Below are 25683 nucleotides of genomic sequence, written 5' to 3'. Positions count from 1 at the left end.
ATTTAGACATCTTGTTGCCTGTCATCGGAGCTAGTATCACTGACTCATTTCTAAGAAGCCACCACAAAATCCTTAGTTATTGCTAAATTGAGCAAGTTTTAAAACTGATAATATGGAAAGAAAATTTAAGTGTGAGCCAATCCTCTTCTTTGCTCTGAATAAAAACTTAAACTGCATAACTATTATACATGCAATATAAAAAAGGGAGAGGGAGAAACTGGCTTTATAGACCAAGTTGTAAGCATTGAGCCAAATACAATATAGTTGCTTCTGGTTAGATCTAACTTTTTATATAAGACTCCAATGGGCATAAATACTCATTTGGTATACTGTCAAGCCTTTGAATGACGAGTTCATGCGAAAGGATTCATCCAAACCAGTTCATCCAGGCAGCATTCTCTAAAATCTGACACAGTTTGTAAAATGTTTCAAATATGATTATTGACTTAAAAATAAAGTTTGTTATTTTACCAGCAAAAATAGCTTCATTCAGGAATAATAGAGAATTGCAGTTTGGCATATAAAGCTATGGCAAAAGCATAAGCAAGTCCAGAGAATAAAGAGAGAAAATTATTTTATAAGGGGAAGTGGAAGTTGGGAAGAGCTGTTATAAAGAAAGAATCCCCTGGAGGAAACTGGAAATTCAAAGTGTAATGGCTTTTCATTGGCTGGGCCTATTGCAGATGCAAGGCAGTCTTTTCTGTTTAGGGCAACCACTGATTAGAGGTAGGACATGAGAGCTCCCCCTGCAGGTCCTCCTATCTTAGAGGTTTCTTTTGATACGGAATTTTTGGACTGGAACCCGGATTCTTTGTCTGCCAAATCCACTGACAGAAGGTGGTATAGCAAAGGTGGAAATTTATTAAAGAACAAGTACAGAATCCCAAGTGGGGAGGGGGAAGAGTCCCACTGAGTTCCTTTTCTCTATGGCTTATAAAGGCTGCAGATCTTGGTGCCTTGATATTCCCTCTGATTGGTCACTCTCAGACTGGTTACTATAGTAACTCCTGGGCTCAAAGGTCCAAACCCCCTCCTTCCTTATTGTTTTCCTATTTCCTTTGGGCTTTCTTCTCCTTCTGGATGAAGGGCTTCCTTTTCTTTATTTTGTAAATATAGATCTTTTGCTGTTCCTAGCTCCCTCATTCTATGGAAATGTACCTGTTGCAGCTTTTCAGCTCCCCTATTCTATGGAAATACACCTTCTGCTGCTCTGCAGCCCTGTGCTTCTTCCATGGTCCTCTTAATTTCTAAAATTTCCTTAAACCTGTCTTTTTCACCCCAAAAAATTCCTGTTCCACTTTTATTAATTTTCACTTGATTTAATACCCATCTCATCCCCTGTAGTCTGCAAAGTTCAGCTCCTCCAAGGTGCTTTTCCACCCTGAAGACTAAATTAGCCTATTCCTTCTCCTTGCCCTAGAATACATCATAGATCCTTCTATTATAATCATGGTAAATGCATATAATGTTTACTATATGCTAGACACTATTCTAGGTTTTTAAATATATTAATGCACTTAAACTTCAAACTAACTCTATGTGGAAGGTTCTGTTATTATCCCCATTGAACACACAAACGTTAAATAACTCTTCAAAGGTCACATACCCAGTAAACGAAATAACTCATTTTGAAAACCAGATAATCTGGTTTAAGAGTGCTTAAGAGTTCATGCTCTTAACCACTATGCCGACTATTTCACTGGATTATAACAGAATCTTTATACGTCTGGGGGTCCTTGTGATATAATGATTTGTAATAAGAAGTATATATTTGGTCTCAGTCCATGTTCCTAGCACAAAGCTCCTGAATCCCTTGGAATTTTCTTAGTGATAAGCCACAAAGGTGTCTTTTGTTGTGTTACTGAATCCTTTTTAGAAAGCCTCTAAGTCGAGGAAGTGTGGAGGCTGGTTGCCAGGAGAACCAACCTTGTGATGAGGGGGCTAAACCCTTTAGTCCCATCCTGACCTCTGGGGAGAGGATAGTAGCTGGAGATTGAGACCAATGATCTAATCCAGCATGCTTACTTAATGAAGTCTCCATAAAAACAAAAATGTTCTAGGACAGAACATTTCCAGATGTCACTGTGCCAGGCCCCAGTCTCTACGGGAACAGAAGCTATTTTGTTCAGGACCTCAGCCTATGTATCTCTTCTTCTGACTGTTGATTCATATCCCTTAACAAGCTTTGTAATAAATCAGTAATCTGGTGAATAAGATTTTCTGAGTTCTGTGGGTTGTCCTAGCAAATTAATCAAAAATAGGGAGGAGTTGTTGGGATCCCAAATTTATAGCCAGTGGGTCAGAAGCAGAGGTAACAACCTGGACTTATAATTACCATCTGAAGTGGAGCACAATCTCTCCTAGGACTGAGCTCTTAACCTTTGGATTCTGATGCTATCTCTGGATAGATAAGTGTCAGAACTGAGTTGAATTATAGGACACCCTGCTGGTGTCAGAGAGTTGCTTGGTGGTATGGGGGAAAACACACCCACACCTTGGAATTGGGTGCAGAATGTAACTTCACAGGAACTTTATTTCTTTAACATGACTTTTTCCTTAATTCAAGCTAGCTTTTTCCAGTCTAATAGCGCATGACATTCTGCACATCCACTCCCTTAAACTTTAAGCCTTAGGGCATTAGGTTCTGGTCAATGTCAAACTGTTTCAAGAATAAAGCCTCATGGGGGGTGGGAGCAGCTAGGGAGAGGTCAATGGTGGTGGAGGGGGGCGGGGGTAAAAGACATATGTAATACTTTAAACAATAAAGAATTTAAATAAAATAAATTTTTAAAAAAGAATGAAGCCTCAAAACTGTTGATCAAGGAAATAGTTTTAGGTCAAACTGAAGTTAACATTTTTTTTTTTTTTGAGAGTACATTCATTAAAGCTGAGGACTGTGAAACAGGGATGTGTTTAGGATAGAAGAAACACCAGAAGAGAGATTAGGTGGTGATAACCAGAATGGTGAGCCAGGTGTTCTCCCGGGGTCCTGTCTCTCCGAAGAATGAGCTACTTGGACCAGAAGATTTAAGCAAAAGTGTGGAAAATTTATTATAAGTATATTCAGACTCCCCGCCAGGGAATGGGCTAAAGCCTTGTAGTCCAGGGCTATATATTTGCTACAATCCTGCTCTATGTCTACCTGTGTCGTCACCTGGTTGATTCCCTCAATTGTTTTTGCCCAGCAAGGGACCTAAACGTTCCCTGTTTCTGTGTGTTCTCTGTTCCTGTGCTGAACTTTTTCTGTTTCTATGTGTTCCTACACTTTGTTTACTGCAGGCCCTCCCTTGGTTTCCCATGCCTCCTGCTTTGAGTCCAGAAACATTTGATTATTTCTGCTTGGTGGTCCTGTGGTTAGGCTGGCTCAAACTGCCTTGTCTGCCCCTGCCTATGCTCCACCTGCCTTTGTTTCCCACTGGACCCTGCCCTGTCTGCCTGTGTTTCAAGCTCACTCCTCCCGTGGGGCTGCTTTGGCTCGCTCCAACCTTTATGGAAAAGAAGTGAGCCGCGGCGGGGCTGCTTTGGCTCACTGGAAAGGCAGAGCAAAGGGTCATGGGGACAGGTTTAGGGGTTAGCCCTAGACAAGCTGCCACTGCCCATGGCTCCCCTGGTTGCAAGTTTTCTGGGGTCCCTTAGTTTAGGAGATGCACCCTGTGGGGTAAGAAAAAGGGACCATGGTGCTCCCAGGACAGAGCGCTGAAGATACCTTTTTAAAAAATCTTTATTGTTGAAAGTATTACATAGGTCTCCTTTTTCCCCATTAACCTCTTCCAGCCTGCTCCTATCCTCACCCCCCCCCCTCCCCAGACTCTCACTACCCCATTGTCTGTGTCCATGGATTATGAATAGCAGTATAGCATACAAATTCAGTTGTTTCAGCCCCAGGCCAATGAAAGCAGACCCTCACAAAGACAAACTAAAGGACACTGTAGTATATACACTGAGTGGCCAGATTATTATGTCTCTGAACGCATAATAATCTGGCCACTCAGTGTATATCCTATATAATAAAAGGCTAATATGCAAATTGTCCCCTCCACCAGGAGTTCGACCAATAGGCAGGCCGGCCAACCGCCCATGTCCTCTCCCCCTGGCCAGGCTGGCCGGAGCACAAATTCATGCACTGGGCCTCTAATATATATATATGCACACACACACACACACACACACACACACACACACACACACACACTGAGTGGCCAGATTATTATGCATTCAGAGATCATAATAATCTGGCCACTCAGTGTTTATTGACCTGATACAATAATCTACTCCCTACCCTGGCCCCAATCAATCAATAAAGCCCATGAAACAAACTCCCATAGTCACCATGATTAACAATTTTCCCCATATATATAATCTGTCCCTAAGGGAATCATCAGGGAGCCCAGTCTTACAGTGTCAGTTCACTGTGTTTCTGGACTTTAACACCACTTTCTTAATAAACCTTTACTAGGTGTACCAGTTAACAATGCAGATTTTTTCCAATAGATGGAGTTACACATTTGTTGATATATATGCGATTTGATATGTATGCTATTTTGTTGTATTGACAGCAAGCTTCAAACTTAATATGTCGAATTCGCTGAAGGTGTTAACATCATAGATATTTTTAAGCTTAAAAATGTCAAATTTCGTGCCAAAAAAAAAGAGCATTTGCGGAAAGTTTTAGTTCATTATTTTATTTTGAAGAAAAGTGCTGCTGAAAGTTATCGTATACTTCGGGAAGCTTATGGTGAACATGCTCCATCTCAAGATACTTGTGAACGCTGGTTTAAATGCTTTAAAAGTGATTATTTTGATGTGAAAGACAAAGAACGTCCAGGTCAACTGAAAAAGTTTGAAGACCAACAATTACAAGCATTATTGGATGAAGATGCATGTCGAACTCAAAAACAACTTGCAGAAAGATTAAACATTGCTCAGCAAATAATTTCAGATTGTTTACAAGTAATGGGAAAGATTTTAAAGGAAGGAAAATGGGTGCCACATCAACTGAACAAAAGACAAATGGAAAACCAAAAAGTCATCAGTAAAATGTTGCTTCAACGGCATGAAAGAAAATTTTATTTTGCATCAAATGGTGCTTGTTTTCCCAGAGCTTGCTGCCCTGGTGACCTTCTCTACATGGCCCATGGTCCTTCTATCTGACTGCCTACCACATTCCTTAATAATCCTATGCACAGTATAAGATGTAGATTGGAGAACTCCAGATGAAGAGGATCAATTTTAAACTTGGTTTTTTTTGGCACGCGCACACACACACACACACACACACACACACACACAAAACAACACACACACACACACAAAAAAACACAAAAAACAACAACAATGCCTTGCCTTATAATAGATGTTCAATAGATATTTGTGTGAGGAAAGGAAGAGATGTAGATCAGGCTACTTAAGTTTTGGATAAAAGTAATACTCAAGATGGAGAGATAAGGCATGTAGATGAAATAGCCTACAAATATCCTACACATACTAATGGCAACCTGCTATGTGCTTTCTACTTTGTTTTTCTTTCTCCAAAACGTTGGGTAGCCCTTATAAAACAAATGCAATGATTAACTAAGCATAAAGTTAACTTCTCGGCTTTTAAATGCCTTTCATTCTCTCCTTTTTATTTCCCCATTCTCTACTTGCAGTGGCATATGAACTGTTTTTTTTTTTTTTTTTTTTTTTTTTTTTTCAAATAAAGCAGTTTAAATGGAAACTGATTTCTAGGAGCCCAGATTGTGTTGAGGTCCTTCTGAGGCATGCATAGTCACACATGCACCCCGTAGTGGCTGCACATTTGTGTTCCAGTTAGCCCACAACATTTCTACAATATTCCTGGAAATTTGTCCTAGAAACTTCCTCAGAGTCTGGCACAATTTATATCCAAACTTTGCCAAGTAAAAAGTCTCCTAATTATGTTTTTTTTCTTTTAAGATTTTTTTTAGAGTAGTTTTAGGCTCATAGCCAAATTGAGAGGAAAGTACAGAGATTTCTAATTTTTAAAAAAATCTTTATTATTGAAAGGATTACATATGTCCCCCCTTTTCCCCCATTAACCCCTTCTAGCCTGCCCTGCCGCCTGCCCCAGGCCTTCAGCACCTTATTGTCTGTGTCCATGGGCTATGCATATCCTCCTATATAATAAAGAGCTAATATGCAAATGGTTGTCACGCCCTGGTGCCCTCTTGTAGGAACTGCTCAGACACTCAACACTGGGGAGAGAGGAATGGGGACCAGCCAGGCACAAATGAGCTCGAGAGAGAGGAATAAGATCCAGCCAGGCTGTGGCCTGGGAGAGGGACAAGCCTCCAGCCCCCTGGTCCTGGGTGCCAGCAGCTGCGCCTGCACCTGCAGCCCGGGAGAGGGACAAGCTGCATGCCCCGCAGTCCCGGGTGCCTGCGGCTGTGGCCTGGGCAAAGCCGTCCTGGGTCCCGGGTGCCTGTAGCTGGCCAAACGGAGGGAAGCCCAGGTCCCAGGTACCTGCAACCAGCCAGAGGAGGGAATCCTGGGTCCCGGGGGCAAGGCAAAGGCAGTTGGGGGCTATCAGGCCAGTAGGGGAGCAGTTAGGGGTGAGCAGACAGGCAGGCAGAGGTGGTTAGGGGTGATCAGGCAGGCTGGCAGGCGAGTGGTTAGGAACCAGTGGTCCCGGATTGCAAGACGCAGTCGGACATCCCCCAAGGGGTCCCGGATTGGAGAGAGTGCAGGCTGGGCTAAGGGACTCCCCCCACCCCCGCCCCGCCCCGTGCACAAATTTCATGTACCAGGCCTCTAGTATGCTTATAAGTTCTCTGGTTGATCTCTTCCTCCCATCCACCCACCCCCACCTTCCCTCTGAGATGCCGCAGTCTGTAAACCCTGTCCCCATACACACACAGCCTTCCTCATTATCAACACCCTCACCAGAGTGGTACATTTGCTACAATTGAACCTGCATTGATAATTATAATCATAATCATAGTCTACATTTGGGTTCACTCTTGTTGTTGTACATTATATGGTTTTGGACAAATATATAATGATACATATCCATCATTATAGTATCAAATAGAGTAGTTTCACTGCCTTAAAAATCCTTTGTGCTCTACCTGTTCATTCTTATTCTACCCCCAACCCCTGATCTTTTTACTGTCTTCATAATTTTACCTTTTATCAAAATATCATATATTTTGAAACATATAGTATCTGTTCTTTTCAGATTGGCTTCTTTCACTTAATAATATGCATTTATTTTCTCTATGTGTTCTCATGGCTTAATATAGCTCATGTCCTTATAGCACTGATTGATATTCTACTGTCAGGATGTACAGCAACTTATTTATCCATTCATCTACCGAGGGATATCTTGGTTGCTTCCAAATTTTGGCAATTATGATTAAAGCTAGCGTAAACATGCATGTGCAAGTTTTTGTGTGTACATAAGTTTTCAGCAACTTTGGGTAATATCAAGAAGTGTGGGTTGCTGGATCATATAGTAAGATTATGTTTTGTAAGAAATGGCCAATCTGTCCTCCAACGTGACTAAACCATTTCACATCGGCATCATACTCAATAGTTCAGCAATGATTACTGCGGTATCCAGTTGATCCTTGCATCATGCAGGGGTTGGGGCATCAACCATGGATCGAAAACAGTACAGGTATTAATTGAAAAAAATTCACGTGTAAGTGTCCCAAACAGTTCAAAGCCGTGTTGTTCAAGGATCAATGATTCTCATCAAGTTATCTGGAAGGTTCTGGAGGTTCCCTTCTCTAAAGCTTTTTTTAGACTCTCCCTTCTAGCCGCTGCTCTCCACCTCAGGGTTTCCCATCATGTGGCCTCTCCTTCTCTGGTCAGGCCAGAAAGGCCCTTGCCTTGAGAGATTGTAGGTTCTTCAGAGATTAACAGCTACAGTACAAGCAATCCCTCTCTGTTCTTTTAAAATATATTTTTATTGATTTCAGAGAGGAAGGGAGATTGGGAGAGAAATAGAAACGTCAATGATGAGAGAGAATCATTGATCGACTGCCTCCTGCACGCCCCCTACTGGGGACCAAACCCACAACCCAGGCATGTGCACTTGACCAGAATCGAACCCAAGACCTTTCAGTCCACAGGCCAACGCTCTATCCACTGAACCAAACTATTTTTTTAAACTTTTTCCCAGCTCTATTGACAAATAAAAAATGTATAAACACAAAGTGAAAAATGTGATATACATATACATTGTGAAATGATTACCATGAGCAAGTTAATACACATATCCACCACCTCACATAGTTACCACTTTTGGGATGTAATGAGAACAGTTAGATTTACTCTCAGCAAATTTCAAGTATATAATAGAGTTCTATGAGCTATAGTTAACATGATGTAAATTAGGTTTCTAGAACTAATAACTGAAAGTTTGTATCTCTCTTGCTATTATTGCTTTCTGTCACTATGCTAGACAGCTTGGTGCAATATTTTACAAAAAGACCTAATCCTTACCAGGCATGGGTGAACAGCAAATCAGGTCCCACTATGTTAGCTCACACATCAGCCTACGGTGGTTCACAGACAGGCAGTAAACAGAAGAGAGTCTGGGATGTGAAGGCGAGTGTTAGCACACCTAGACCTAGGGAGAAGCCTTGACTGAAAATCTACCTCTGTAGGTGGATGGCAGGGAAAGACTGAGGAAAGAGGCAGGCCACTCCAGTTTGGCAATTAGCAGAGTTTATTAAGACACATTTACATACAAGGTGGGTCCTGGACAGCTGCAAGACAAAGTGGATACCCTCCAAGCCAAATATTGGGTAAAAGGTGGGGGCATGTGGAGGGGATAGTCATGAGTACTAGTATGGTAATGTTACCAGGTTAGGAAAATTACATGCTTGACCAGATCAGGACAATGGCCTGTTCCAGGAACTAGCACTTAGCTAGAGGCAGCTAGAGGCTGATTTATGTCGGAATGAACCCTGATTAGGATCAGACAATGTTCTAAAGGAGGTTTTCGGGAAACAGTCTTTATTCTGGCCCAGGTCCAGCTTGCAAGACATACAGCGGTCTTGTCATGGAACAGACTCTCCTTGACCTCATGGTGGGCTTTATGCATCTGGAGGTCCAGATAAGCATTTCAATAAAAGACACCCAGTCCTGCTTGTGCTTTTCGCTCACCTACACACACTCCATTAGAATGTTCTCCTAAGTCTGCATCAAGCTGTTCAGAATGAGCAGAAACACAGCCAGAAGTGGAGAAGGCCAAGAGACAAAGACTATGGGAGGGTCAGTTTTTTTTTTTACTGGTTTGACCAACTATTTTGGGCACAGGTGCATTATGCAATAAATGAGTTTTATTTTAAACTTAGACTAACATTCTTCAGGTGCAATTTAAATAATAAAATATTCCCAAAACATTAAAGACAGTAATGTAATCTTTATGTATTCACTAGTCTTATTACTTTGCCATGTCTTTCAGGTCTTTTTTGTCTTTAAATAAATAAAGCATATCTGATGAAAGGTGAAGTCCTCCATTCTATTCCTTTCTTCTCTTAATGTTATATTTTCTAAATCTAACCATGTTGGTGCATATACCTCTAATTCATTTTTTAAAATATATTTTTATTGATTTCAGAGAGGAAGGGAGAGGGAGAGAGAGAGAGAAACATCCATGATGAGAGAAAATCATTGATGGGCTGCCTCCTGCACGCCCCCTACTGGAGACCAAGCCCAAAACTCGGACACATGCCTTGATCAGAATCAAACCCGGGACCCTTCAGTCCACAGGCCAATGCTCTATCCACTGAGCCAAACCAGCTAGGGTTCTAATTCATTTTTAATGCTATATTTCACAACTATAAATATCACACAAATTACCTACATAAGTAGTGTTGTATTTCATGCCTAGGTATGAAAAAAACACTTTATTGATTTATTTATTTGTCTTACTTTACTAAGTACTACACTGTCATGTTTACTATAGCTTTATAATTCTTGCAATCAGATAGTGTTAGTCCTCCAAAATTGTTTTTTTTTTTCCCAAAATTTATTTGACTATCCGATGTCCTTTTCATTTCTCCACATTTGTCTTGTCAATTTCTGTAAGAAAGCCTATTGTGATTTTAATTGGAATTGCTTTGAATCTATAAATAGGTTTAAGAAGAATTGACATTTATATTGATGCATGATGAGTATCTATTTATTTAGGTCTTCTTTGATCTCTCTCAACATTGTTTTGTAGTTTTCAGTATTCCTAAGTATTTGTTTTTTAATACTATTATAAATGTTTTAAAATTTCATTTTCCAACTCTTTGTTGCTGTAGTTAGACATACAATTGATTTTTACATATGATCTTGTGTTCTAGTTATCTATTGCCGTGTAACAAAACACCCCCAAAGTTTAGTGGCTTAAAAATAATTTAAGTATTTATTATCTCTCAGTTTCCTGTCAGAAATTTCAGAACCACTCATCTAGGCAGTTCTGGCTTATAAAATTGCAGTCAGATGTTAATTAGGGCTGCAGTCAGGTGAATGCTGATCACTTTGAGTTTGTGTAGATTGGATGTTTATGCTTCACCTTTATGCTTAATGGGTGAAGATCTATGGTAAACCCAAGTCATTTATTAACATTACTAGAGGCCAGTGCACGAAATTCGTGAATGGGGGAAGGGGTGTCCCTCAGCCCAGCCTGTACCCTCTCCAATCCAGGACCCCTTGAGGGATGACACCCCTTGAGGGATGTCCGATCCCGGTGGGATCGGGCTTAAACGGGCAGTCAGACATCCCTCTCACAATGCAGGACTGCTGGTTCCCAACCACTCGCCCACCTACCTGCCTGATTGCCCCTAAACGCTTCTGCCTGCCAGCCTGATCACCCCCTAACCACTTCCCTGCCAGCCTGATCAATGCCTAACTGTTCCCCTGCCAGCCCGATTGCCCCTAGCTGCCCTCCCCTGCAGGCATGGTCGCCCCCAACTGCCATCCCCTGCAGGCATGGTCGCCCCCAACTGCCCTCCCCTGCAGACCTGGTCGCCCCTGTCTTCCCTTGCAGGTGTGATTGCCCCCAACTGCCCTCCTCTGCCAGCCCAGTCAACCCTAACTGCCCTCCCCTGCAGGCCTGATCGCCCCCAACTACCCTCCCTTTCAGGCATGCTCCCTCCAACTGCCCTCCCCTGCTGGCCTCTTTGCCCACAACTGCCCTCCCCTGCAGGCCATCTTGTGGCGGCCATCTTGTGTGTTGGAGTGATGGTCAATTTACATATTACCTCTTTATTATATAGGATGTGGGACTCCACCTTCAAATTTTGTTTTCCCTGTGCACATTAAGTCATGATTAAAGTTTACCTTAGGCCAAGGTCCTTATCCTTATGGTGTGGCCTTTTTGGGTAGAAGGGGTATTATGAGATATTGATGTGGCCTCTCCCTAGAAGGGCCGGATCTCCAGCGTTCCCTACCATTGCTCTTCCCCTAGCTTTGTTTGTCTTCTAGTGTCTCTGTTCTGATACCAGCCCAATAGTAGCTGAAATCTGGTAATCATTTCATGGTTCTACTCTGTACATGGATACTTCTGGGTACTTTTCATTGCCACATAAATTCTTTTAATTACAATTCATTACCATCAATTTAAAAATCATCAGACATTTACTCAGTATTCAAAGTTTGCTGGAATGTATATGTGTATGAGTGTGTGTGTGTGTGTTATATGTTTATGTATTCAAATTGATATCCAAATAAAGTTCATAGTATTCGTTTTGTATGGCTGCTATAACAAGTACCAGAAACTGAGCAGCTTAAAACAATAGAAATTTATTATTTTATAGTTCTAAAAGATATAAGTTTGAAATCAAGGTGTTGACAGTATCATATTCCTTCAGAAAACTGTAGGGAAGAATCCTCCTTGTCTTGTTTAGCTTCTGGGTTTTGCTGGCAATCCTTTGCATTCCTTAGCTACATATTACTCTAATCTCTGCCACTATTGTCACATGGCTGTACTTTCCTTGTATGCCTCTCTGTCTCCCTTCTCCCTTATGAGAACACTAATCATATTGGATTACGAGTACACTGTACACCACCATGACTTTATCTTAGTTACATCTGAAACAAAGGTTACATTCCGAAGTACTGCAGGTTAGGTCTTCAACACATTATATTGTGAGACACAAATCAACCCATAATATTCATGTACTGCAATTGGTTTATAATTTTTATATTTCTCATAAATTTATTTTAATGTATAGATTTACTCCAACTTTCTTTCCTCCCTTCTTGCAATTTATTTTTAAAGACACCTGCTTGTTTGTTCCATAGTTTCCTATTGTGTGGATTTTGGTAATATTTGTGTGGTATGCTCAACATATTCACCTGTGCTTTGCCCGAGCCTCAGAGCATGATTTCTCAGCTACTGGAGCATTACTGGCATTCGGGTGGGATAATTCTTTGTGATTGGATCAGGGGCTTTCTTTGTGAGATGTTTAACAGCATTCCTGGCTTCTGCCCAATACATTCTAATAGCACACTCCCTCATTAGTGGCGACCATAAACTTCTCCAAGCATTTTTAAATGTGCCCAGGGAACAGAATCACCCTCGCCTGAAAATAGTCTTGATGAGATCCAGGTTTAATTTTGGGGCAAGATTTCTTCAGAGATATTATTATGTACTCCCATCAGGAGGCATATAATATCTGGTTATCTTTTGTTATATTAATTAGCAGCCACTAACAACCATTGGTCTGATCTGTTTACTGCATTCTTGGATACAAAGTGATGATATCCTAGTTCTATCATTATGTCACCCTGGCTATGTATTAGCTGCAATACTTTCATAAAGAGAAACTTCCCTTCATCAATACTTGCTTGGTAACCCTGAATACAATTCTAATAGAAAAGACAAGGTAAATAATGAATTCTTTTTGCTTACCAGTTTTCAAGATAATGAAATGTTCCCTAGCATCATTCAAAGGAGGCTGAAAAAATTTTTGAACTATTGTCAATTCGTGGAATAAAACATACTTGATGTTTCAATCAATGCAATTTTACCTTTACAGAAGGTCCAAATACCTCAAATTTGTCCAGTGGGAGACGGTTTAGTTAGCAGCTCTTCTGAGTAATTTTGATAGGACCCTAGCATTTTTTTATTACTTCTTTCTGGTATGACAAAATGTTCTAGGTTGATATTGTAAATTTGCCTTCCCTACAATGATATTCTCTAAGACTCTGGACTGTGTTTCCTTTGCACCTTACTCCAGATAATCTTTCCAGGGCAACAAAATCCATCTACCGAAATATTTTTTTAACCCACACACTTGATAGATATATACTTCAATCAATAATATTTACCAGGGATATGGCAATTGAGAGGGATGGTGAAGGCCAAGACTTACTGAAAAGGGCATGAGCCTATTTAAAGGCATTAAGGAGTACCTGACCTTAATGGCATTAACAGCACACAATACTGCTAGTCCAAGGAAAGTCTTAGGTTAGTGGGAACCAGTTTGCAACCTGTTACAATGGCCATCAAGGAACAAGACACTCTAGGCTCATTCTCTGAACATAACTATTTCTTTTCATATAACAATGTTACTCTTTTTTTTTTTTCCTTCAAATTTTCTTTCCCCTGTAAACTTGGTTATGAAGCGTGAAACCAAATTACGTTTTCATTTCTTTGGGCAATGAACTTAAAAAAGTTTCCTTGCATGTTTTACCATATTATGTAGTTAAGTAATTTTTGGTCACTTCTATAGTTTAAATTTCTCAGTAGTCTGTTTCAATCAACTGTGTACCCCGAAGCCTCGATATATGTTTAAATCAAATTTATTATGTGAATGAGAATGCAATATTAAAAGACATTATAATTCCTTTCCCCAGTTCAATGCAAAACCAGTAAGGCTTTTATGACCAATGAGATAGATGATTGCATGACTGCATCCTGTACTGCCTTTGGGTAAACCTGGGATACCAAAGTACAAGAAAGGGAGCGGCCCAAATCAGGAGTCCCGCGGAGAGACAGGAAGCATCTTTACCCAGAACCTAGAAGGTCCGCCAGTAGGCGTTTCGCGTGAGACAACCGAGCCACCCCCAATGCACTCAGCGCCGCAGATGCCGGTAAATAACCCAGTCACCGCAGGGGCTTGGTGACTTAGTCTGAGGACCGCCGGCTTGCAGGGGGCGGGGCTACGTGCGACGTCACGTCACGTTCCGGCGCTGGTTTCGCTGCCCCGCCCCTCTCCGCACTGTGACGTTGCCAGGGAGGAACGAAGCGTAAACAGCGCAGGGCATTTCGGGAGCGGGATTGTTTCACGCAGGAAGCAGGCTCCATTTTAGCGCCGCCCGCCGTCGCCATCTGTTTCCCATCCCTCCCCCCTGCCGCCCCCTCCCGTCCCCAAGCCCCCTACGGGAAAGCCGGGCCTAGGCGAGGCTGGAGTGCCAGGAGGGAAGGGGAGCAGGGAGAACGGGAAAAAGCGAGGAGAAAAAGAGTGAGACGAGAAAGGTGAGTGGTAGAGGCCAAGGTGTGAAGCACGCAGCCCCGCGGACGGACTGACGGACGTTCCGGTGCCACTGCTGCCGCGGCTGCGGCCCACGCGCGAGTCGCGTCGAGGCGACGGCGGCGGCGGCGGCGGCAGCAGCGGAGACGGGCAAGGAGCAATGGCGGCCGACAGCCGGGAGGAGAAAGGTTAGTGCGGAGAGAGGTGACGGGCGGAGGCGGGGCGGGGAGTGGGTCGCGCCGCGGTGGTTCTCCGTGGCGGGGTGGGGGTTGGGAAGGTTAGCGTGCCCCGCGCGGAGCCGGCGCCCCCACCGAGGCGCCCGACGCGTTGGCAGAGGCCGGGCCTGCCCTTCTCGTTCTGGGTCTCCCGGCGCCCTAGCCCTCCATCTGGCCGCGGGCTTTTCTTTGATCCCGATTCCCCTCTTCACTTCCGTTCGGCTGTCCTGGGCGCGGCTGGAAGAAGGCCTGCTCCGAGTGGCAGGCCCTTCCTTCGGTTTTATTTCCTGTTAGGTTTATGCGGATGTAATGCGTACTTTCAGAACTACCTTTTCTGTTAGGCAAAATTTTGAAAACCCATGTAATGCCACGATCAAAGCAGGTAGTCTGGTAAGTAAGGATCTTTAACAAGGCGTGTAGGTAGGTGGATTATTAATCGCGAGGAGTAAGTGCAAGTAACGCCCGGCTGTTACCGTTAACTAGGAGAAGTGGTAAGAATTTGCCAGTTTGGCTCCTCGAATCCTTATTTTGGATAATGACGGTGTTTGAGAAGATAGTTATATGACTTCGGCCCGACAAAAATTCCTGGTCACTGTTCTTCTAGAAACACGTTGTGCGTAGCTCCCAGAGGGTACAACCAGGAACAAATGGGTGTGATTTATAGAGTTAGAGGATAAATTTACAGTAAACTAGGAAGAACTGATGGTGTCAAAATGGAATGTCATGTCTTTTGAAATACCGACCTCCCAGGCCCTAGAGATGTTGATGTGGAATAGATCCTGGATCAATACATCTTTTACAACTCTTAAGATTCCATGGTAGTTTTGGAAAGGTTATAGTTGATAAAAATACGACACAGTTGCTGTCCCGTATTTCACAGATCTGCCCTTCTCTGTGCCTAATTAACTTGGGGTGGGTGGGGACTTGTTAAATGGGCTCTGGAGTCAAGTTGCATTAGGCCTGTGCTCCTTTTTTTAAATTTTTGTATAGAGAAAGAAGAGTTCATGCTGCAATAAACTGCTCTAGGATAGGGACAAGCTTGGGAAGTGGAGTGGTTGGGAATATGTTTAAGGTAGTGTTCCTATCCTAAAGCAGTTGAGTGATTAGGATATAGTAATTTAATTTTCCTTAATTGAATCCTGGGGGGAAAAAAATCTCCATCTCTACTTTTTTGAGACACCTGGAAGGAATGTGAATATAGGATTGCATGGTGTTAGTGAATAAAGGAAACTGCTTTTAATTAACAGTCAAGTCAGTTATTAAATCAAATGATTTTAATCAATAATTCATTCAACATTTGTGTCAGTGTAATCTGTGAGCTGTGTGGGAGGAATGGGGGTTGTGGTGGGTGAGATGAACCAAATACAAAATGAGTAAAACTCAGTACTGTCAAGAATTAATTATCTGTTGAAACATAGTTGTAAGTCAGTAATAGAGTTGATACAGTAATGTACATTGAGGAAGAAAAGTAGGTGATGTTTTAAATATTTTGTTTTGGAGAAGCATTTATTGATGAAAATGGAGTCTAAACACAAACTTTGTAACTATAATTGGGAAGCAGTTGTGCTGTTAGCAGCACTTAGGATAAATTGTCCAACTTTTGAAAGGCCTCACATTTGTGAAGTTTTTATAAAACTTAATTTACATAATTGAATTTGCCTGTTTTAAAACTTCTGATATAAGTGCTTACATTGTAGTTTATATTTTATTGATTTTTTACAGAGAGGAAGGGAGAGGGATAGAGAGTTAGAAACAACGATGAGAGAGAAACATCGATCAGCTGCCTCCTGCACACCCCCCACGGGGGATGTGCCCGCAACCAAGGTACATGCCCTTGACCGGAATCAAACCTGGGACCTTTCAGTCCGCAGGCCGACGCTCTATCCACTGAGCCAAACCGGTTTCGGCCATTGTAGTTTAGATCAAAGATGAGTAGAGTTAACTGGAAAAGCTAGCAAATACAAATCTGCTGGAATTGCATATTTGGGAATGGGGAGATTTCTGGAATAACCTATTTTGCAAATAAGGAAACTGAGGCCCAGGATGTCTCACTTACTTGATCATTGTTACACAGCTAGAATAATAGCCAGAATTAGAATCAATACTTGACTTTTCCTTCTCATACTTGAACAAGAAAAAGTGGAAAGCTGAGTACCTATTATTGTCTGTTATCTTATATGAAATACTGGGAAATAATAGAGATAAGCCTTGTAATAATCTTAGACATGTCACAAACCTTAGGTCCCTTCTAAATGATTTCATAAATGGTGTAAGATTTTGATAAGAAATGAGTTTGAATTGCAGAAATTTGCTATTAATCACAGAACAGGTAAAAGATTTTTGGTCATAGAGTCTCTGATTATCAGGCTTTGCACATCGGCTGTGTAATAAAGAGACATTGAGTTCTATGCTTCTACAAATACCCATACTTGGAAGCTGAAGTCTATATAACTGGACAAGTTGCCAGTTCCTTCTGATTCTTGTGATTATTTGTCCAAAAAGTATATTTAAAAGAAGTTGGAATGTTGGTGGCATTAACTAATGTTAAATGCTGTTTTTCTATATGAGGAAGTACACATCTTTTATACTGTAAATATCTTGTATACATTTTATTTCTTAAGCTCTTATAACATTCTCTCTAAAGAATAGAGATATGCATAATGAATTACCACTTTCATAAGTAACATGTTTTCTGACATTACCAAACTGGAAGCTCCATGAGGGCCAGGAGTATGTCTTGTTCACTAAGTTCCTGGTGTACAGTAATTGTGTGGTTGTAAATCATTACAGGTTGGAATTCATTAAAAACTGACTAGCTATGTGACATTTGCTATTGATGTCCAAATCTAAGTTTCGTGTACACACACACTCATCCAGGCAAGTACCTATAAATATCAACAGGCAGTTACGTGTACATACATATATGTATATTCCCTGAAGCTGTCATGGGGGAGAGTGACCACAGAAAAAAATGCCCTAGAAACCCCAGCTATTTTGAGTCTTCCCAGCCTAGGTGCCAGCCAGACATGAATGAGCAAGCCTTCAGATGATTCTAGCCCTGGACACTACCTGCAGGCATATGGGAGGGCGACCTACCTAGGTTGAGCTCCAGAACTATAGCTAATAAATTATTGTATTGTTTTAAAACACCAAGTTTTGTGGTGGCATGTTATATATACATAAATATATAACCAGAACATGTATATATTTATTGGAAAAAAATTGGTTTTGTGTTTGGGACTAGGTTTTGTATATCATATATTATCCTTGTTATTAACAAACAGTTTGTAGCAGGCAAGGTTTATTAGAATCTGGTAGCAATAGGAAAAGGCTTACAGGTTGAAAAACTCATCAGGAGATTCAAATAATTGCCCTCCTGTTTCGTTCCCCAAACACTGATATTTTTATTCTACCTGCCTCTTATCAGAGGTGAAGAAACTGGAGCGCAGCCTGGGATTTTCCCAAGGAGATCTAGCTCTTCTATGATAACCTGGATTTTCTTAATTCCAAATCTCTTTCACCTACGTGTCATATTTCAGTAAATAAGTAAGTGGCTTCAGTGATAAGAGAAAAGTAACTTAAAATATGGTCATTTAACCCTGCCTGTGTGGCTCAGTGGTTGAATGTCAACCTATGAACCTACAGGTCACTGGTTTGATTCCTGGACAGGGCAACATGCCTGGGTTTTAGGCTTGATCCCTGGTAAGGAGCATTCAGGAGTTGCCTATCGAAGATGTTTCTCATAGAAGTTTCTACCTCTGTATCCCTCTCCCTTTTCTCTCTCTAAAAATCAATAAAAACATATATTTTAAAAAAATTATGGTCATTTATCCCTGGCTGGCGTGGCTCAGTTGGTGGGGCGTTGCCCTGTGCACTGAAAGGTTGCTGGTTCTCTGGTCACGGCACAGGCTGGGGTTGCAGGCTCTTTCTCCAGTAGGGGTGTGCAGGCAGTGGATCGATGTTCTGCTCTCAACATTGATGTTTTGCTCCCCTCCTCTCTCAAAATCAGTTTTAAAACATTTTTAAAAATGTGGTTGTTTATATGAGAGCTGACAATCTTTTTGTAAAGGGCCAGATAGTAATATTTTAGTCTTTATGTGGGCTTTGTCATATGTTTTTCCTTGCCTTTTTTTTTTTAACACCTTAAAAATACAGAAACCATTCTTTTCTTGTGCATCAAAGACAAGCCATGGGCTGAACTTGTTCTACAGGTCTTAGTTTGCCAATATTGTAATAAAACTTTAGCTTATTACGGTGGACTATAACAGATAAAAATGTATGGACCATTACATGAAGATGCTATAATTGATAAAGTAAATTTTAGATGCTATAATGTTGGTAATACAGAGCTTTCTGGTACACTAATTTGAAATTAATCTAGTGCATGCTACCTTTTCATAATTTGCACTTTTGTTGTTGCCTTATACTTTGTTTAAAGGTCTTTTTAATGTTCCCCATCTAATTTAACCCTGGATTTATTAGAAAGCCTGAACTCTAGACTCTTATCTCTCTTTTCTAGACAAGTAAATTTGGTCAATTTGAACTTCTATTTATCTGCAAAAGAATGGGTGATAAAACATACCTTAATGTGTTTCATATGATATGTATATCTGATAATACATGAAGGTTATAAAGTGTTAAAAAAGCAAGGATTGGTTAATATTGTCTTAAGAATGTGTAGGTGCATTCTAAAACTGCAACTAATCTCTGAATTTTACTTACTTGTTACAGCTTTTTAAAACAATAATTCACTTTGGTAATACAGAAGCTATGAGTTAGTCATGTCTGAAATTTAAGTTGATTTAAATGAAACTACATAGTTTTCTCATTTACTAGATTTGGCATATGTAAAGTGTATAATTTAATGTGAAGGTTCAAGCTTTTGAGTTGATATTTCTAATTAAGAACTAGTGATTTTATGAAAAGAAGTAGCACTGTATTGCCTATTTTGTTGTGATAGTTTTAAATTTGTTTCTACAAACATATTCTGTCAAGATTTGTTGGGACTCACCTTTTTATTTTTATATTGACTAGAGAGCTTTTACCCAAGAATTATTAAATATCTGCAGAATTTGGACTTTTTCTATCAAATTATATGTTTTTATTTATAATATAAAATCTGAAGTTATGTTTGCTACCATTTAGATCTTGAGGGAATTAATTTCCTCCTAGGGAAAGCAATGAATCCAGAAGGTGAGAGGAGCCTTTTTGGTTAGCATATTTGATTTAAAAGGATAAGTTAAAAATTTAAAAATCCATATAGTATATGTTCATTTTAGAAAAATGATAAAGTACAGATAAGTATTTTATCACCAAAGAAACCAGTTGCTGTGCCATTTCAGGCATATATAATTTTCAGATGTTTTTAAATAGGAACTAAGTCTAACTCCAATGTTACCTTTTCTGTATTCTACCTAACCTTGCTTTTTTCCCCTTATTCACTCTTACATTAACTTTTATTTCTCTTCAGTCACTGATTTCTGTCACCCTTTGGGGAAATTTGAATCCCATCTAACCTGCTTATAGCCTCAAGTTAATAACCCTTGCTATATTAGGGGCTTTGCTTTTTGACTGTAGCCACAGATATATAATTGTTCTGTCTCATTAGTTTGCATGAATTTTTACTTCTCTTTATCAGACCTTAAATTTGAAAAGAATTTTTGATACTGGAATAAGACCATTGTAAAAAATCAGTTTAAAGCACTAAATATTAGCATGTATTTCTAAGATTTACTTTGTCCTCTTGGACAGAGTGAGGGTGGGAATGGGGTGACAAAACCAAATTGTATGTTTTCATGATCACTGAATAGTATGTCAGTTATAGCAGTAGTTTCCTTGTCTGAACAAGGTATACTTTAAAACAGGGGTCCTCAAACTTTTTAAACAGGGGGGGCCAGTTCACTGTCCCTCAGACCGTTGGAGGGCCGGACTATAGTTTAAAAAAAAACTATGAACAAATTCCTATGCACACTGCACATATCTTATTTTGAAGTAAAAAAACAAAACGGCAAAAACACCCGCATGTGGCCCGCGGGCCGTAGTTTGAGGACGCCTGCTTTAAAATATATATAATTGATTTCAGAGAGGAAGGGAGAGGGAGAGAGAAGCATCAGTGATGAGAGAATCATTGAATTGCTGCCTCCTGCAAGCCCCCTACTCTACTGGAAATCAAGCCTATATCCCAAGTATGTGCCCTGACCAGGAATTGGACCATGACCTCCTGGTTCATAGGTCAATGCTCAACCACTGAGCCATGCCACTTGGGCTGAGTTACACTTTCATAGTCTATGCCAGTAGCCTCAAACTTTCTTGATTGTGTAGCACATCAATAATTTTTTTCTCACAACTTTATTTTAACATTATTTCAGACAAACAAAAGAACTATAAGACTAGTACAAATAATTTTCTTAATTGTCCATTGTGAAGATGTGATGCTTCTTTGTTTCTAAAAATTTAAGTATGTATTTCCTAAAAATTAGGACTGACTTTTACTGAACTGTATGTAGTATGTGTACTGTCAAAATCAGGAAATTAACTTTGATACTATAACTTACAGACCTTATTTAGAATTTATTAGTTTTCCCACTTATGTTTCAAATCAAGTGCTGTATTGTCACTTTAGTCTCCTTTAATCTGGAGTACTTTGTTTTCATGACATTGACATTTTTTGGATGTACCTTAATTTGGGTTTGTTTGATGTTTCCTCATGCATAAGTTTAAATTTTGCATTTTTCATAGGACTATCACAGAATTGTTCTATTCTCAGTGCACCGTACCAGGCAGTCCATGATGTTGCTTTGACCACCCATTATTGATTATAGTAACTTTGATTACTTGATTATGCTGGACTCAGCCAGCTTTTCTCTTAGTAGTCAATAAGTATCTTTCAGGGAATACCGAATCCTTGATAAATGCATGTTTATAAGTTATACACATGTATTTCCCATGATAATTTGTGCACATTTTAAGCAGTTACACAATTTATAAATTAAAGGATGAGATACAAATATACAAGTTCTGACATTTGCTTTTTGTACCCCAGTATATACTTTCATACCCTATGGGGTATATACTCTTGGCTTTGTAGAGTAAGGCTCTGTCATTTCTTTTACTTGTATGATTTTATAGGATTACTCTTATGTCTTCATCCTGAAATAAAAGCTTCTTGAGCGTTATGTTCTTACACTTCCATAGTCTCAACATAGTAAGTACTTGAAAATAAATGCTTTAATGATAATGATTTTCCTTATTTTGATTTTCTTGTTTTCAGATGGAGAACTTAATGTTTTAGATGATATTTTGACAGAAGTACCAGAACAGGATGATGAACTGTATAATCCAGAGAGTGAACAAGATAAAAACGAGAAAAAGGGTAAGGTTTCTATTATTTTTGTTAAAATGAGTGTATATAGAGATTTAATTTAAGAAAGTGACTTTGCTTTTGTACTTATTTGAGGCATTAATACCAAAGCAAAATCATAAACAGAGGTACCTAATTCCACATGAAAAGGAGTAATGTGTTTTTTCCCCTTCAAATGTGTGAAATATCCCAAATAAATGAATTTATTCCAAGGTTAGAAAGCTATATTTTCTTTATGATTAACTTTGGAATAAGATTATTTCAGAAGAAATTTTAAATGAGGCTTTTTTCCTCTCTGATATATAGTATTTGTTAATCTTTGGTGAAATAAATGGAATACTTAAACACTTTTGTATATCATTTTAAATTGTGTTTTTAAGGATCAAAAAGAAAAAGTGACAGAATGGAATCTGCTGACGTAAAACGACAAAAGTCCTCTGTTCATTCAAGACAATTGATTTCTAAGCCACTGAGCTCATCAGTTAGCAATAACAAAAGAATAGTTAGTACAAAGGGGAAGTCAGTTGCAGATTATAAAAATGAGGAATATCAAAGGTCTGAAAGAAACAAACGTCTAGAAGCAGATCGGAAGATTCGTTTATCAAGCAGTGCCTCCAGAGAACCTTATAAGAGTCAACCAGAAAAACCTGGTCTCCGTAAAAGGGATCCTGAAAGGAGGACCAAATCTCCTACACCAGATGGGTCTGAGGTAGTAAATATTATTTCAGATATAAAACAAAGCAATTCTTTTTGAGGCTTTAGAACTATTTATTCACTCTGACCTTGTCTGTGATGTGACTGCTGATTTTCTTTTTCTTTAAACATCAGAGAATTGGGCTTGAAATGGATAGGCGTGCAAGCAGATCCAGCCAGTCTTCTAAGGAAGAGGTGAACTCTGAAGAGTATGGCTCTGACCATGAGACTGGCAGCAGTGGTTCTTCTGATGAGCAAGGCAACAACACTGAGAATGAAGAGGAAGGAGTGGAAGATGTGGAGGAGGATGAAGAGGTAGAAGAGGACCCAGAGGAAGATGAAGAGGTGGATGAAGATGGAGAGGAGGAGGAGGAGGAGGAAGAGGAAGAGGAGGAGGAAGAGGAAGAAGAGGAAGAATATGAACAGGATGAGAGGGATCAGAAGGAAGAGGGAAATGATTATGACACTCGAAGTGAAGCTAGTGACTCTGATTCTGAATCAGTTTCCTTCACAGATGGGTCTGTCAGATCTGGTACAGGCACAGATGGATCAGGTAATATTTGTATACAAAAGTTTGCCCTTTTTTTAAAAAAAAAAATTGACGTGATTGGTTTTATTCTTGAACATGTTTAATTGAATTATAAAATATTTGAGGAGATGGAGGATGTTAATAAGACAATCTTGTGATATTTTATAGTTAATTATAAGCTTTTTGAGTATTATAAATACATTTGAATAAGTTGTACACACCTTTGTAAAGGCATTTCCTTCCTAGCTTGATTGGTATATTATAAATGAACATAAGTGTAATTGTTTCTTAATGTCTTAATGTTATAAATTCTTAGATTTTCATATTACCAACAGCTTATTTAAATACTCATGTACTTGAAGTATATTCATATGGCACCTGCGCACTAGGTATTATAATGTTTCCGTGTTAAATGCCTTTAGATTTTCATCATGTGGCAATAGAAATGGAAACAATTCTCTTTCTTTTGGGAGCACAAGCTTTTCTTTCAATTCTGTATCTGTGTTGACTGACTGGTGCAGGGTCTCCAAAGGGCTGGGTGTAAAATTCTTGTGGAGAGATTGGGTAAGAGCCATCTTGGGTCATTCCTTCATTACCACAAGTCCTACCACTTTATCCTTATTTGATTCATGCAGTGTAAATGTAGGAATGTTAGGTGGTTTGGGGAGATATTCAGCGAGTTCAGCAGAGAGAGATCATGGTACTTGAAAGAGCTTTGGCCACTGTATAAAGATTATATGAAGATTATACTTTCACAGCTGTCTTATTTAAAGATGCTGTTAGAACTGCTACATAAACAAAATGTACTAAACATTGGAATACAAGAATAATTCTATTCTTTTGATATATAGGACAGTTACATATCTATTGTTATAGAATTTTACTACCTTAGTGGTATTTTGTTAGTAAATCATATTTTTGTTAGAATAGATGATAGAGCAAATAGCCAGCTACTTTCCAGTGATTAAAAATGAAGTACTTTTAACCTTTTTCCCCCTCTAACTTTTAAAAAAATTATCTTTATTGTTGAAAGTATTACAGATGTCCCCTCTTTTTCCCCCCCCCATTGACTCCTTCCACCCTGCAACCACCCCTCCCAGTGCTTTCAACCTTTTGCTCACTAGAGTTTTAAGTTTGGGAGTTGAAATAGGTTTTTGAAAGGAGTTAGTTAAATTGAATAGATGAGTAGTTGGGTTTGATATAAAAAAGTTTTTGAAAACTAATGGGATATACTTTTTATAATTTATAATAATGGGTTTAGTTCAAAAATTGCATTGGTAATATGAAAAAATGTTCATTTATTGTGGAGAATGTGTATAACACCCATGGGGTTAGAAACATTTTATTAATAGGAAACTTCTCTTTGGTATCCATGGTAGAAACTATTTCTTAGACTTGAATGGTTGTCTTGTTTAAGTCATACAAGGGAGACTTATTTAAATGGGTAGGACCCAAAGTCTACATTTTTAACAAGTTTCTAAAATGATGCTGATCTGTAGCAAGGTACTTAATAATACTTTATATTTTTGTAGAGAAGGCATTTCAAATAGAATGGTATCCAATAGTTTTATAAAACCTTGATTTCAAACCTATTAGAAGACCTTCCTTCCTTCCTTCCTTCCTTCCTTCCTTCCTTCCTTCCTTCCTATACCCATCCTTAAGAGATACCTGGAACTATTTACTTTCACTATTAAAGGAAAATTTGCAGATTTTCCTTCAAAGATCCTTTATGTAGAACATGTTTTAAGGACTGTTTAGAATATACTTAGTATTTATCATGGAGTAGTTTCTCTTTATAATGTGCAAAATAACTAATTAAGTGGATTTGGGGCTTCTTGATTAGAAGATGTCATTTTTTAAATACAAGGGATTACAGTTTAGTTTCTGTGCCATGAGGTTTTTTGTTTGTTTTTGTGCCATGAGTTTTTAGATTTCAATTTATTTTACCTTATTTTTTTAGTAACTTTTTTTTACAAGAATGACACACTTTGATGATAGTTGATAAAAGTTGTTTTTTTAAAATATTTTTTTTTATTTCAGAGAGGAAGGGAGAGGGGGAGAGAGAGAGAGAAGCATCAGTGATGAGAGAGAATCATTGATCGTCTGCCTTCTGCACTCCCCCTACTGGGGATTGAGTCTGCAACCTGGGCATGTGCCCTTGACCAGAATCGAACCTGGGACCCTTCAGTCAGCAGACTGACTGCTCTATCCAGTGAGCCAAACTGGCTAGGGCACTAAAAGGTTTTTTTGATTACTGATTGTTCTTTTGACTTGAGAATAATAGATGGGAGAGGGGATCATAAACTTAAGAGCAGTGCGAGTTATTTATACAAAAAAAAGATGAAGAATGCTTGGAGATTTCTCATGGTAATGGTAGATTTAACATTACATAAAAACAGTTGGACAGGACTTCATTTGTGCTCCTATTTTTTTTTTCTTCATTATCTTTGT

General features: G+C 39.5%; 1 protein-coding gene across 3 annotated transcripts in view; it reads left to right on the top strand.

Moving 5' to 3' along the window:
- Nucleotides 1-14221: 14221 nt before the first annotated feature.
- The window catches only part of YTHDC1 (YTH N6-methyladenosine RNA binding protein C1), a 30848-nt gene continuing 19386 nt past the window's right edge, over nt 14222-25683 (top strand). For 2 of the 3 annotated variants that reach the window (XM_079770135.1, XM_079770134.1), the window contains exons 1-4: nt 14222-14623; nt 21921-22022; nt 22391-22719; nt 22839-23256. In XM_079770135.1, coding sequence (XP_079626261.1) covers nt 14596-14623; nt 21921-22022; nt 22391-22719; nt 22839-23256 — 877 coding nt within the window. In that variant the 5' untranslated portion in view covers nt 14222-14595. The remainder of the gene's footprint in view (nt 14624-21920; nt 22023-22390; nt 22720-22838; nt 23257-25683) is intronic. The other variant, XM_079770136.1, reaches the window with a different exon arrangement.

Source organism: Cnephaeus nilssonii (assembly GCF_951640355.1).
Source record: "Cnephaeus nilssonii genome assembly, chromosome: 1".
Classification (NCBI taxonomy): domain Eukaryota; kingdom Metazoa; phylum Chordata; class Mammalia; order Chiroptera; family Vespertilionidae; genus Cnephaeus; species Cnephaeus nilssonii.
Note: the sequence above shows the minus strand (reverse complement) of the source record. Positions and strands in the feature narration are given on the sequence as shown.